General features: G+C 44.7%; 1 protein-coding gene across 7 annotated transcripts in view; it reads left to right on the top strand.

Annotated features, from left to right (window-relative positions):
• Positions 1-12,745, top strand: part of sema6bb (sema domain, transmembrane domain (TM), and cytoplasmic domain, (semaphorin) 6Bb) — a 138,610-nt gene extending 125,865 nt beyond the window's left edge. For all 7 annotated transcript variants that reach the window (XM_061683459.1, XM_061683454.1, XM_061683455.1 and 4 more), the window contains one exon: positions 10,286-12,745. In XM_061683459.1, coding sequence (XP_061539443.1) covers positions 10,286-11,175 — 890 coding nt within the window. In that variant the 3' untranslated portion in view covers positions 11,176-12,745. The remainder of the gene's footprint in view (positions 1-10,285) is intronic.
• Positions 12,746-13,163: the final 418 nt, after the last annotated feature.

Below are 13,163 nucleotides of genomic sequence, written 5' to 3'. Positions count from 1 at the left end.
GTTCAGGGTGCATTTACAACGCAGGAACTTGCGCACACAACCCGCCCCGCAACACGTTAATCATTTGTCTTCGATTATAACGTTGTTGTTTTTTTTATCGTTAGAAGCCAAAATCGCAATCACAATTACATTTCCAGTCTTGAAATGTTTCTAATAGACCGCAGAAACTCAAACGTGGAACATACTGAAGCTAATGGTTAAATTTGTCAGCATTTTTGTTGCTTTTTTTTTTTTACCGCCATGTAAGACCGGTCCCGCGCAGCGCAGGTTTGTTTATTTTCGTTCTATATGTGCTGTCTCCCGGCGTAATCCGGATCTCCTCCTCGCTTGAAAGGGCTGTCGGGGAGAGACCGTAAAGATTTTAAAGCCATCCAGAGGGTAAACATGGTTTACGAGGCCGAACTAAAAACCGAGTTTCAGTCCAAGTAAGGAGATTTACCGCATTCGTATTTTTTTTTTTTTTTTTAAAGCACTTTTAATTACCTCGCCTGAGATGATTCGATATATGGTGCTTGTCTTTAGACAGTCAGGGAGGATTACACACACACACACAAAAACTGAACTTGAAGTTTACTAGATTGGTGTCAGTGATTCGTTCCAGTAATAAAAAAAAAAAAAAAGAAAAGACAAGCACAAAATAGAGCCCACAGTCTCTCAAAGGATCAAAATAAGGAAAGCAGGATAATGAGCAAAATCGCTGAGCCGTGGGCATAGCAAGCGGAAGCAGCCTGACGTTCACGTGCATCTCTGGCTCGTAAATACATTAGCATGCAGAGGAACTGCGGGTTGTGGGGATGAAAGCCCCTCAGATCAGTGGCAGCGCGCTGACGCAGTCATAACCCGTCAAGCTGAGAAGTGCGTGTGCCCGTGACACGGGCACGTCCTCCTCCGGGGAGGCTTCCGAGCCTCCTTTGGTCTGGTTTGATGTCCACGTGCGTCTCTCGGTACATGAAACACAAATAAAAGTTGCTGTTTTTTTGTTGTTGGGTTTTTTTCGTCGCTTTAACGAAGGGTATCTTTTTTTTAACTGTAGTCAGCCACAAACGGACATTAAACTTGCAAACATAATCCAGACAGAAAGTCCCAAGCGGTGTCGTGCCAGCGCTTTATAATAATGAACTGGAAACGATTACAGCGTTCTGCTGCGATGACGCGGTTCACTGTTGGCGCCATCTTGTGGCATGTTAGGGCATTACAGAAAGAACAATAAAAACGAGTATACTTGTCGGCCAGGTTGTCAGTTGAGTATGGCGATGGACTTTCCAGTCGTTTATTAAACACCGGGAGATTTCCCATGTCCACCATTATCTAAGAGAAGACTATTATGCAGCTGACAGTTTACACTCATGTTGTCAGGGTTACTAATTAAAGTTCCTTATTTTATTTAGTACTGTTCTGCTCCTTTGTCTTGAATCGTATTTTGGGTGTGATAAGAATGTTTGTTCATATTCAGTATATATTGTATGTTGTTATTTCATATATCGGCCAATGTATCTGTCATTGGCCAATATATCGGATATTAGCCGATTTATCGACTATCTGCTTTTTTTTTTTAGACCCGGATATTGGCATCGGCCCCAAAATCACATATCGCTCAGGCTCTACGCAGAAGCTGCTGTCGGCCGCAGCTCACGCCCAGACACTCACACACCCACCAGGCCCCGCCTTCCCCCCCCCCCCCCCCCAATTATTGCGGGTCTTTCTGAAATGCGACATAGCGGGAGCACATATGACGAACAACGATTCAGCAGCGGAAATGCTGCCACTTGAAATTGCAGTCTCCAGGCGCCACGCTACATATACAGTGTCGACATGACATCGGCATAAGCTGATTGGATGCCGAGCCAGGCATCACTGCCGCGCTTTTCTGAGCTTTTTGAAGTCATAACTGACGTGTGAAAAGTCATAGCTCTCCCAACATTAAAATTTTGTTATTTTTTTTATTTAATTTTTTAAAATTTTTAAATGAGTGTGAATCCGCTGAGTGATGGCGCTGCTATTAACTGTGATTAAAAACGAACAGGGCGAGGAAAAACATTTCTTGGCTTGCTTCGCTCCAATCACACTATTACAGGCTGAGCATTGCCTTCTGTCATAAATTATACAGTTGTACTCGCCAAGTTAATTCCCTGTGTCCTGTCTGGTTATCAGCACCGTTTTTGAAATATTAATGTCGGGATCACAGGTGGCTGCATTCAGTTCACGCAGTGAATCTTCCATAGGCGCTCTTGATGAATCTTTCAGCTGCTGAGGTGTCCACATATCTCGGCTCCGTATCAATAATGTGGCAAAAGAATCGCGAAGTGACTCAATACAAGCAGCGAGCAGCATATTAATGACTGACGATGCCTTAGCATACAACACTGTCAAATTGTAAGACAGACAATATAACAAAACTCACAGGCTTACTTTCTTCATCCACTGCGAAAAATGACTAATATTACTGCACTTTACTGAGTCACGGTAGTTGTGAAACTAGTCTTCGTTTGTGTCTGCATGACTGTATTATACTGACCCCCGGTGGCCAGGTTGCGCACACCAGAAGCAGCAGCAATGAATTAATCATGATGCACAAACTGTTCAATTCATTCATTCTGTTTAATTATGCTGCTAATACATATGTTTTTTTCTAAAGTAAATACTATAGAGTTCTATTTGGAAAGTGGCAATTTTGACTTGTCAAGATTTCTCGAAATATAGGAGGTAATTAGACGACACAAACGGGCCAAAAGCTGGACGGCCTGCTGACAAATACATTATCTGACGATATGCAGGTCAGAAAAAAATGGAGTTGGTTTTGTAATTTCACACTCGATGGCTGTGCCAGACTCTCCAGAGACCCAAAAATGTGTCTACAAGCAATTAAAAAGTCACTTTCCCCGCTTTAAAGCCAAGTAACGAGTTGTTTTGATGGGGTTGCGAGTGTGTTTGCTCTGCCGTAATCAAAATGTCCCGAGCTGCTGCTGTCTAACCGGGAAGAAGTATACGTGAGGACCCTTTGGACAGTTATTGTTAAAAATCCATAAGGCGTGTTTTCATTGTTCCGCACATTTAATAGCACATGTATCGATATATTAAAATGTCAAAAATTACACCATCGGCGTTTGAACAGTGGGATATATCAATATTTGACGGATTTAAAAAAATATATATTTTCAGGGCAGGCAATACCCAGTGTGGCCCCGTCGCTTTAAGTAAAATATTAGTAAACAATAATAACAATAATAAAATACGTGAATCGTGCTCAATAGAGCAGAGACTTCCGCCAAGGCCGAAGAATCCGAAATATATCTGTCTGAATAATCTCTTCGGTCACTGCCTCACTTGGCCCCGATGCAGGTGGATCGTAACAACTGGGTTCTTCCATAATTTGTGAAGTACAGTTTTCCGCCGCTAGATCACAGATATTTTTTTTTGTGGAACCTGTGTGCTATATCGCAGAAATCAGCAGTAAAAAAGCAAATTATTATTTATTATTATTTTTTTTTTAATAAAGGCTTTTTACAATCTATTTACTCTCTGTAATGCCCTCAAGTGTGGGAAAGGAGAGCCACAGTCTCCGAAGCGCTTTCCATCTGTTTATTGAACAATAAAACGCATACAAACACAATCGGTACAGGCGCTGCTGTCAGCCACAGCTCACGCCCAGACACTCACAGGCGGACTCATGACGTCACAGGCCATCCCACCAGGCCCCGCCTCTTAAAGACACGTGCATGTACATCGACATTACTCCACAAAAAAAAAAAAAAAAAAAAGATCTAAATGCTTTTGGGCACCGGGCGAGGCTACTGCCAATGACTGTTATTGCGCAATCAACCTTGGATCCTCCAGTTGTCACTAAATGCTACTTTTGTGTGTTTGGTAAACTCCTTCTCTTAAGTCCATTGCTCACATGCAGGCAATATTTCTCCCTAATGGGTTTCTCCAAGGGGGCTTCACTTTCGAGCAAAGGCGTCTCTTATAAATGGATCGCTCCGGAGGCAGTTCAGCAGCATTTCAGTCGACGGGAAATTGGTTTCCAGTGGTCTTTGATGCCCCTCGCCGCCGTGTTGGGAAACCCCGCTAAGACTTTTTTTTTGCGGTTATGAATTCATCCAATGTTCATTTGGACGGCTTTACAAAAGGCAGATGATTACCGACACGCCGTAGCCACCACGTGTGCTTTGCATACTTTGAATGAGCTTATCTCGGGAACGGTGCGCGAGAAATGAATTTCCACACAGCAATGAGGGTGACAAGTGCTTTTCGACAGGGAAAAGGAGCAACAACAACCAACAAGAAAAAAAAAAAAAAAAAAAAAAAAGTCGTGCCTCTCTGTAATGTGTTTTTAATCAAATATGTCACACCGTATAATGTACTTTATCAAAACATACAATAATAACATAATTACATGGAATGGAATGAATTAAACCGTTTTTTTTTTTCTGCATGTGTTGCTTCAATTCAATGGACATTGTGCTACTACTTCAGAATTGTACCAGAGATGGTAAAAAAGGAAACGTTTTAATCGTAAGTGGAATAAAAAGTTCTGGAAAAATATGCCTCAAAAGGCAAACAAAACTTAGTTTAAACTAGAAACTAGATTAAACTAGATTAATCGAATCGCTCGAATGCTAGCTGCACCTTGCCTTCACGTTATCGATGAATAATGCATAACTCATTTTGAGCCAATGACTCGATTAATTGTTGGGTTAATCGGGAGGTTACTCCATTCTAAAAATTGAGCCTTGTGGGCAAACCATCACGTGAATTTTGTTTTTACTTTTGTTTTTTTTTGTTTTTTTTTGTCTTGTCGTCAATAAGTTTTGCCAGCACTTCATTTTATTCACAGCAATGACAACGCCGAGCGCATTTCAACGGGATTTACGGAAAATCCCATCTCCTATAAAAAAAATAAAATAAAAAAAAGCCAGCACAGCTGTCACGTTTGCCATGTCAAAGTAATAATGGAAGGAAAAAATAGAGAGAGAAAAGAAACCGTGCAGCAGCGACCTTGGTTTGAAATTGTACACTAGTTAAAGTTTCTTTGGAATTTATAAGCCATTACCGCCGTCACGCCGCTGATCAAAGCGGCAGTAGCTAATGGAGGCGATGCAGAGAGAGGATTAATGGCTAACAAAAAGGATGATCTTTTTCCTCACTACCTTACGCGGCAAAACTTTCCTCTCGTCTTATTATTGTCGGACAAGGAGAGCAGCGTGGACTACGTCACGCTGACACACGCTGGGCTGTTGGCTTCCATTTTGCTTTAATAAGAGTGGAGCCCGTTGCCTTCACTTGTCACACTACACGTCTCGCACACCTCCGCCTTCACCTCCTTTTGTTCATTGATTTCCTCCACATGGGTTCTCAACAGCTTTGTACAAAGGTTCTTGCAAGAGCTACTTGAGTGAAAGTTCAAGCATCTGAACGGAAAATATTTTTGGGTGGAAGTTAAAGTCACCTTGTAGAAATAAAAATGACTTGAAGAAAAGCCCTGGGACCTCATTTATCAAGGAGTTTGTTCGTACGACTGAAATTTAATTTGTGTGCGAGTACAAAAAAGAATAATAATAATCCGAATTTATCAAACGTGCGGACGCTTGTCATACGGACACAAGAAATAAGTAAACTGCCACCTCGTGCACGTCTAGCCTCATTTGGATTAAGAAACGGCTTCAATTGACCATATATGGTAGCAGCAATCCCTTTAATGCTGCGTGGATGGACTATAGTTCCCTCTCTGGGGAAAAAAAGGAATACCTCTGAGCCCGACATTGACGAACTGTCTGAGAAGTGGGAGCAAACCCCCCAAAAATACTGTTTGGAACCATTTACGAACAAAAAAATGGCGCGGGACAATTTAACTGCTGCTGTCAATTCTGTTGGATCAGAGTCTCGGAAAAATAACAAATAAATGGTTTGACATCAAACTCAATGCAAAAACAAAAAACCAGTGTCATGGCCCACAGATGACAATTATCTTTAATTCACTGGAGAAGGACCAGCAAGTTATATGCTTATTTGCATATACAGTATATTGCAAGTATTATTGGGGAAACGTCACTATACTGTATACGCAGCCAGCCGTCCGCCTGCTCGGAGGCGCACGTCCGCAGATCTAGTCTGTAGAATGAACGAATGACTAGTGCGTTCCTCCAGGCAATGTGGATCGCCGCGGACGTTCGTCGTCGTCAACTGCTATCCAACCGTTTACCGCCATGGACGAATATGTTCGTCAAGTCAATTTTTCAACGGTTGGCTATAGAAGAGGGTCTCTCAGCCAGCTTGTTTATGCTATTCCGGTTTGTAAAAACCACTGTAATGACGAACAGATCCGTGAAAATGGTGGTGTTGCATCGCTTTGGATGTGATGTTAGCACAGCTTTTGAGTAGAGGATAAAGTTAGGAGGCAAATCTGAGTTTGTCACGTCGATTATGAGGGAGGAAAATGCCAACATCAGAAGTCGGGCAAGTTTAGGCACTTGAACAGAGCATGTATAGTATACATATGATACAAACAGTACTTTATTTGTTGTCGTAGGTAGTAGAAAACCGCGTGTCTTGATTTGTTAGAAAAGACGACACAGTTCAAGGAGTGAATCCGGAATATTATGTCAAAAAGCCACTGAGTTTCAACTCGAGCCATTCAGTGAATCAATGTTTCTTAGTTGTATATGTGAAAATAATTAATTTTGCCATCAAAAGCCCTTTCTCAGTCTTGTTTAATAGTTTGAGGTGTCACAAAAGAAAACAAATTGTTGCGTCAAAGTCCCTTTCAGCTTGACGTTTCTTTTCACAAAAAGCGAATGTCGCTTGCTTGTTTTGGAAGACACTTGTTTTCTACTGCTGATTACTAAGGAATAGAAACAGCTCAAAGCATACTTTTTTGCGGGGGGGGGGGGGGGGGGGGGGGGGGGAGTGGCCTCTTTCTTTTGCAAGAGTTTGTGTTTATATTGTCACAGAGCACAATATTCTGTGGGTCTTCAAAGAGCAGTCAAAATGCTCGAAAACAACTGGCAACATGGGGGACTGCTTTGAAAACAGATGGTAGAGAATAAGTATCAAAAGTCATTTTCTGATATTAAATGGACTTAAGTATTGAAAATATGATGATTATTTTTTTTTTAAGTGAGTGGTTAGAATTTTGCTTGTGTTTCGATTTATTTGCAATAGCGCAAATTCACACAATGGAACTGTGAACGGAGGCCCGTGTCCACATGTAGCGCTACCGCATTTGCTGATGAAGGACTTAATTAAATCAGAAGAAGGCATCGATTGACCAACAAGGCCAGTTGATTCATTCGGGTTTCAGTCAATAAAGACTCGCGGCTTTGTGGCGAGGGCGTGAACTCTTTATCGGTGGTGCGGCGACTCCAATCGACGCGGCTGTCAAATAGAATACGCCAAAAGTTATTGACGAATACATGATTTACATTTGAGTGATACTGTTGTCAAAGCTGGGCTTTTAATGTCATTATATGGTGCAGATACAACAGAGGTGGGGATTTTCCTTCATTTCACGCATTTTGAAAATATCGTACTTGTGCCCTTGCACCGACAATAGCCAATTATTTTTAATTTGCCCACCTTGCCGTTCGTTCGCTGGCATTTCCGACAGGAAAGAGCTGTTTCAAAAAAATAAAAAATAAAAACTTCAAAATATGTCGTTTCACCTTGGTAGAGTCCTTGAAAGTGTTGTCAGAGAGCTTTTTTGTATGATTTCAAGACGATTGTGTTGGTGTGCTTTTTGTTGAACTTATCACTGGGGTCATGCTGGATGTCATTGCAATTTCCATAACCAACCAATTACAATGACCACCAATGAATTTGTCAGGTCACTCGAGTCGACGGAGGAGGTTTTATTCTTTTTGAAAAGTTTCACGCATCAACATATTTAAAAAACGATCATCATACACACAGTGCTGACTTAATTTTTTTAAATCACTTGGTTTTTAGAGGAAGGAGGGGGCGGTTCTGCCTCATGCCAATTTTAAGTACCACTTTTGTCACCATGACAACATTTCTGACAACCCTCGTGACTATTTCTCGAAAAGAAAAATCCACTGGCAACAAACGTAGCGGCTTTGAGTGGAAGTTATCGGAGACTTCTGGAGACAGCGACACACACACGCACACACCCCGCTGCTCGCTGGGCTGAGGTCTTGCGGTTTTATTGTCTTGCACAAGTGTGTTTTGCGTTTTTACAAACCCCAAAATGCAAAAAAAAAAAAAAAAAAAAAAACAACAACAACAAAAAAAAATCAGAAAAGATGACACTTCATTCATTTTTATGCAGATAACAACGGGTCGTATTACAGCTTCTATTGGATTTATTATTGTACAATGGCACCCCAGAGTTTGGCACACACGCATCCGCCTATCAAAGGAGGGGAGCGAGGGTTTCATTCTTCTTTTTTTCAATTTGTATTTTTTCCCAATTTTTTTCCCAATGTTTTATTTATCGTTTTACTTGTTTCTTTTGGAACTAATTCCAAAAACACTATTGGCGGTTTATTCCCGCTTAATTAATAATTTTGGGGGTAAATGCACTCGATATACGTACGTGTGTGTGAACGGATAAATGGCATTTCAATTCATTTCAGTAGGGAAAGTTGATTTGACATACAAGTAAATTTTGTGATGAGCTTAGTTACAGAACAAAACAAACTGTAAGTCAAGGTAGCAGGTATTTAATGCCTTTCTTCTCTTCAGTGACGTACAGTCAATAAATGGATATTAAGACAATTCATGTCTATGAGAATTCTATAACAATCTTTTTTTAGTTCCCCCATTAGCACTTTTTGCATCCATCATTGTGGTAATCAACAGCAATTAGTCTGTTTGTCTAAGGCCTCGTGTTGGGAAATCGTCTTTAAGCATCCTGGGGTGCAATTTGTGTGTGTGTGTGTGTGTGTGTGTGTGTGTTGTTGTTGTGAGTCCCATGAGCTCAGCTCATCTTCGGGCATTTCCCTAATTGATGGACGGCATCCTGTCTTGCGTTGGCGTTTTATTCACGCCCGCAACAGTTCACTTAATGATTCTCTCAAGAGGGAATGCATACGAAACCCAAGAAATAGTTCTAAAAAGAAACGTGCGAAGAGTGCTCTGAAGTAAAACAACATGCAGTCATAAAACGTCCTAATTAAAGCCACAATAGTTTCTTTCCCTATAAAGCTAATGTTGTGAGACATGCTAGTGCAAAGAGCCAGTCTCAATCAAGAGAGACGTTTTTTTACGAGCTATTCAAATCACTCTCCACTTTATGGAATGAAAGTCATCAAGCAGCGCAACCTTGGCTGGAGAGCATGCAAACGTGCCCACTCGCATCGCGGGGAGGGGGGGAAAAAAAAGGCCATCTTGTCCCGGTTGAGTCAACTCGTGTCTAAACTGCATCTTGTATTAAGCACATGGACGCAAGTGACTGAAGTACTTAAGTGGGAGTACAGATATACTTGTGCAAAACAAAAACCAGAAAGTACCAAAGTAAAAATGAATGTTTACTGTCAATTGTATACCACATCCGTTTTAATAACGTGGCAAAACGGAGGGAAGAAAAAAAACTGCACACAAACTAATTTCTCTTTTATTAACTTGCATATTGCGCATGCTGACAGGGGGGCCGGGGGGCCGGGGGGGGGGACACAGGAGACAGCTGCATTCTGATAAGATAATCAGGACTGAACTGGTCCTGCCTGAGCAAAACAAAACAAGATTTAAAAAATAAAAAATGAAAAGTTCGTGGTGGCCTGGCAACGCATTCACCACAAACTTCATAACACTCAACAACACATTTATTGTCTACGATTTGCTTTTTAGCTGATTTTGATTTGCTGAATCCAATTATAACATTTATTTTGCTCAATCAAGTATTTTATTTTTTTTAACCTATCTCGGATGAGAAACATTAACAAAAATCAACCGATAATGTCACAAAATGTAATTGATTTAGTAAGAAAAGCCGATGATTTATTTAAAAAAAAAACTAACCGGAACAAGAGAAAAAGAAACTCATTTTCAGATAAAAAAATTGTCCTAAATCAGTTGAAACAAAATCAAAAATGTTGTAACCGAGTAAAATTCTTGTAGCCGACAACGACGACAATCGATCAATCAATAAAGCTGCGGTTGAATTTGCCTTTCTTTACGCGCGTCTTCAATGCGTCGCAGAGGTTCCCGAGAGTTAACGAGCCCTTTTATGACAAAGTAAGGAGTAGAAAGTAGAGACAGCGGCGGAATCTACTCGAGTTGAGATGGACGTGCCTGTCGACTGATGAGCTTTTCTGTCCATTTTTCTGACCAGGATTACTGAAAGAGACGTTCATCAAGGAGCCAGACGGCCTGGTGTCCGTCAACCTGCTGGTGGTGTCGGCCGTTTCGGCCTTCGCCACGGGCGCCGTCTTCTCCGGCCTGGCCGTCTGTTGGATCATGAGTCACCGCCACCGGCACGGCCGAAGGGCCGGCGCCAAAGGGGCCCGCCGCAAGAGCGACAAGGAGCAGAGCGTGCTGGGCCCCGGCCCCAGCGGCTCGGTGATGAGCGTGACGAGGACCGGCGGCGGCGACTCGCAGGTGGACAACCCGTTCGTCGCGGCCAACGGATGGCCCAAAGTTGACGTGGACCCCGACTTGCTGCCCACCCCCGAGCAGACCCCGCTGCAGCAGAAACGAGTCGTGCGTCTGCCCGACGCCGACTGGGACCAGAGCCGGACCTTCCTGGCGGCCGTCGGGGCCCCTTGCCCCAACAACTCGGTCATCTACCTGAGCTCCAAATTCCTGCAGGCAGGCGGAGGCGGCGGAGGAATGGTTCGGATCGACGAGCCGGGCGAGGTTCCGCTGCCCCCGCACGCCGAGCGCCAACGCTACTTGATCCTTTCCGCCCAGCGGGGCGGGAACGGCGGCCGTCCGGCGGGCGCCCCGAGGAGCTCGGCGGGGGACTACATCTACCCCTCCACGCCGCAGGACTCTCCGGACCGGCGGCGGGTGGTCTCGGCGCCCGCTCCCCACATGGATTACGGGGAGCCTCGCTGGAGCCACGAGGCGCTCAACTGCAACGGCGACAACGGCGTGCCGTACCACGCGCAGCGCCAGGGCCTCATCGGGCCGGAAATGCACGGGCACCGAGGGGGGCTGGGACAACTGGCCGACTATAGCCACCTTCTGGTAAAGAGCGAGAGAACCCCGAGTGTCCAGTGAGGTAACTGACAGCTCTCTGACCACTCCTGCAGCTGGAAGAAACCCAAGACTCTTAACGTTCCCCGTCTGTCCTCTCTCACCGTCATTTAACGTTCTGACGTCATTCAGCCGACACCGAAGGGAAGGACGAGAAGTCAAAGGGACACTTGTGCTAAAACGCGCGCCATTCCTCCGCTGTTCGGCGCACCCCTCTCGCTCTGCCGGTGGTACGAGCCGCGGAGCGTAGGGCGCAGTTAAGGTGAGGACTCGGGGCGCTTCGGGACGCGGAATCTTGGGGCCGAACGGCAGCGCCGAGACGACGACGGACAATTTTGGACTTGCAGAGGCACAAAGTGGAGGCCTCTCTTCACCACCGTGGATTTACTCCAAGTGTACGTTTTAGTTTGGGCTTATTGTGCTTTTCTTGCCACTCGCCCCCTTATGACTTTTGAAGCTGCGCCAGACCGGAGTGTGTGCATGTGTGTGTGTGTGTGTTTGTCGACACATTTTAGCGGTTGAGCCAATGAATCGAGACGTCGACACGTCGACTTTACCACTCCGCAAACGCCCATGAGAGGTTGAACTCGATTAATCACCAATCGCGCGTTTTGGCTTTAACAACACGGACGCCTCACTGAAAGGAATAGGCGCTCGTTCCGTGCAGCAAACTAGCGACGTTTGGAAATATTTGACTAAAAATGAGACCCGTAGCACGGTCACTTGCAAAATACATAACAAAAGCACAAGTTCGATGAAGGCAAACAGTAACGCTCGCTGACGGGCAGCCTCAATCCCTGAAACGGAGAAAAGACGACGACATGAGGACGAGCTGTGGTCGGTCAACATCCTGTTTATTGACTCCCTCGTCCGATCACGAACACACTTGGACGCCTTCACTGCCTCACAGAGAGTCGGAGTTTACAGAACTCGGTAGGTAGCGGGGTTGCTCCATTATTGCAAAACCTTCCCGCCGCCTGTGATTTGTTTCAATTGGAGTCCTGTAGTGAGCCGCCACCACGCAATTTACAAATTCCGACTATCTGCGAGGCGGTGACGGCGTCGGAATGCGATTGGATGACCGGTCTGCGCTTTAACCACTCGCGTGTACGTGTGTGAATGGCGTCAGTAGGTGTGCCCTCTTAACTGTGACGGGACGGGCATTTAAATACATTTAGCCATGGGGAAAACGAACAATTCGATCTGGAACCTCTCGCCGCATGTTCTAAACTCCCGCTTCCACGCCAGCGTGGGCGTACCGTTGCTCAACTTCCTGTGTTATTTAGCCGGCAAACAAGGTGAAACTGGATGAACAATGCCTTATTTGCTTCAAGACAACATCAACAATCACAATCCGCCCCGCTGAATTCTTAATGATCAGTTCATGTCAAAATATGTAGAATTATTCTGCCCAGCACTGGGAAGAAGTAAACCGTGCAGGCCCCTCGTTATGAGCCGTCCAAGTGAACTCGTCGCGCCTGTTTAAAAGCTTAAAAGTACGTGAAGGAGAGCAATAATGAACAAGAATCAAAGGAAAACGTGATTTTCCAGTCTCGCCGTTTTCTCAGCAAATGGCTTTTTTTTTTGTTTTTTGTTTTTAACAAAGCCCCCCCCCCCCCCCCCCCCCCCCCCCCCCCCCCCGTCCTTCGCTCCCTTTCGGGCGTCGTCTGGCCTGACCTTAAGCCTCGCTAAACGCGAGCCGCGGCCGACCGGTGCCGTCTGACTCGGGCCGCTCGGGAGATCCGTTCAGGCCGCTCGTTGCCGACACTGAGCCTCTTTGTGCGCTAACAAATAGCCGTTAAGAGTCGGGGAGCGAGCCTCGCGGAATATCAATGAGGAAGGGCAAGCCGCTCCATCCATCATGAGCAATAAGACGGCAAGCGGCCATCGCAGTGGCGGCCTAAACGCTATCTGAAGCAATGACCTACATTTACAGCCTCAAATTCAAATATCTGCTCCATAAAATGGATTGAATTGACTCCCAACAGTGCGTTCTCTGTTTGGCTGCGTGG

The sequence above is a fragment of the Phycodurus eques genome, chromosome 8 (assembly GCF_024500275.1).
Source record: "Phycodurus eques isolate BA_2022a chromosome 8, UOR_Pequ_1.1, whole genome shotgun sequence".
Lineage (NCBI taxonomy): Eukaryota > Metazoa > Chordata > Actinopteri > Syngnathiformes > Syngnathidae > Phycodurus > Phycodurus eques.
This window is presented reverse-complemented; position numbering and strand designations above follow the sequence as displayed.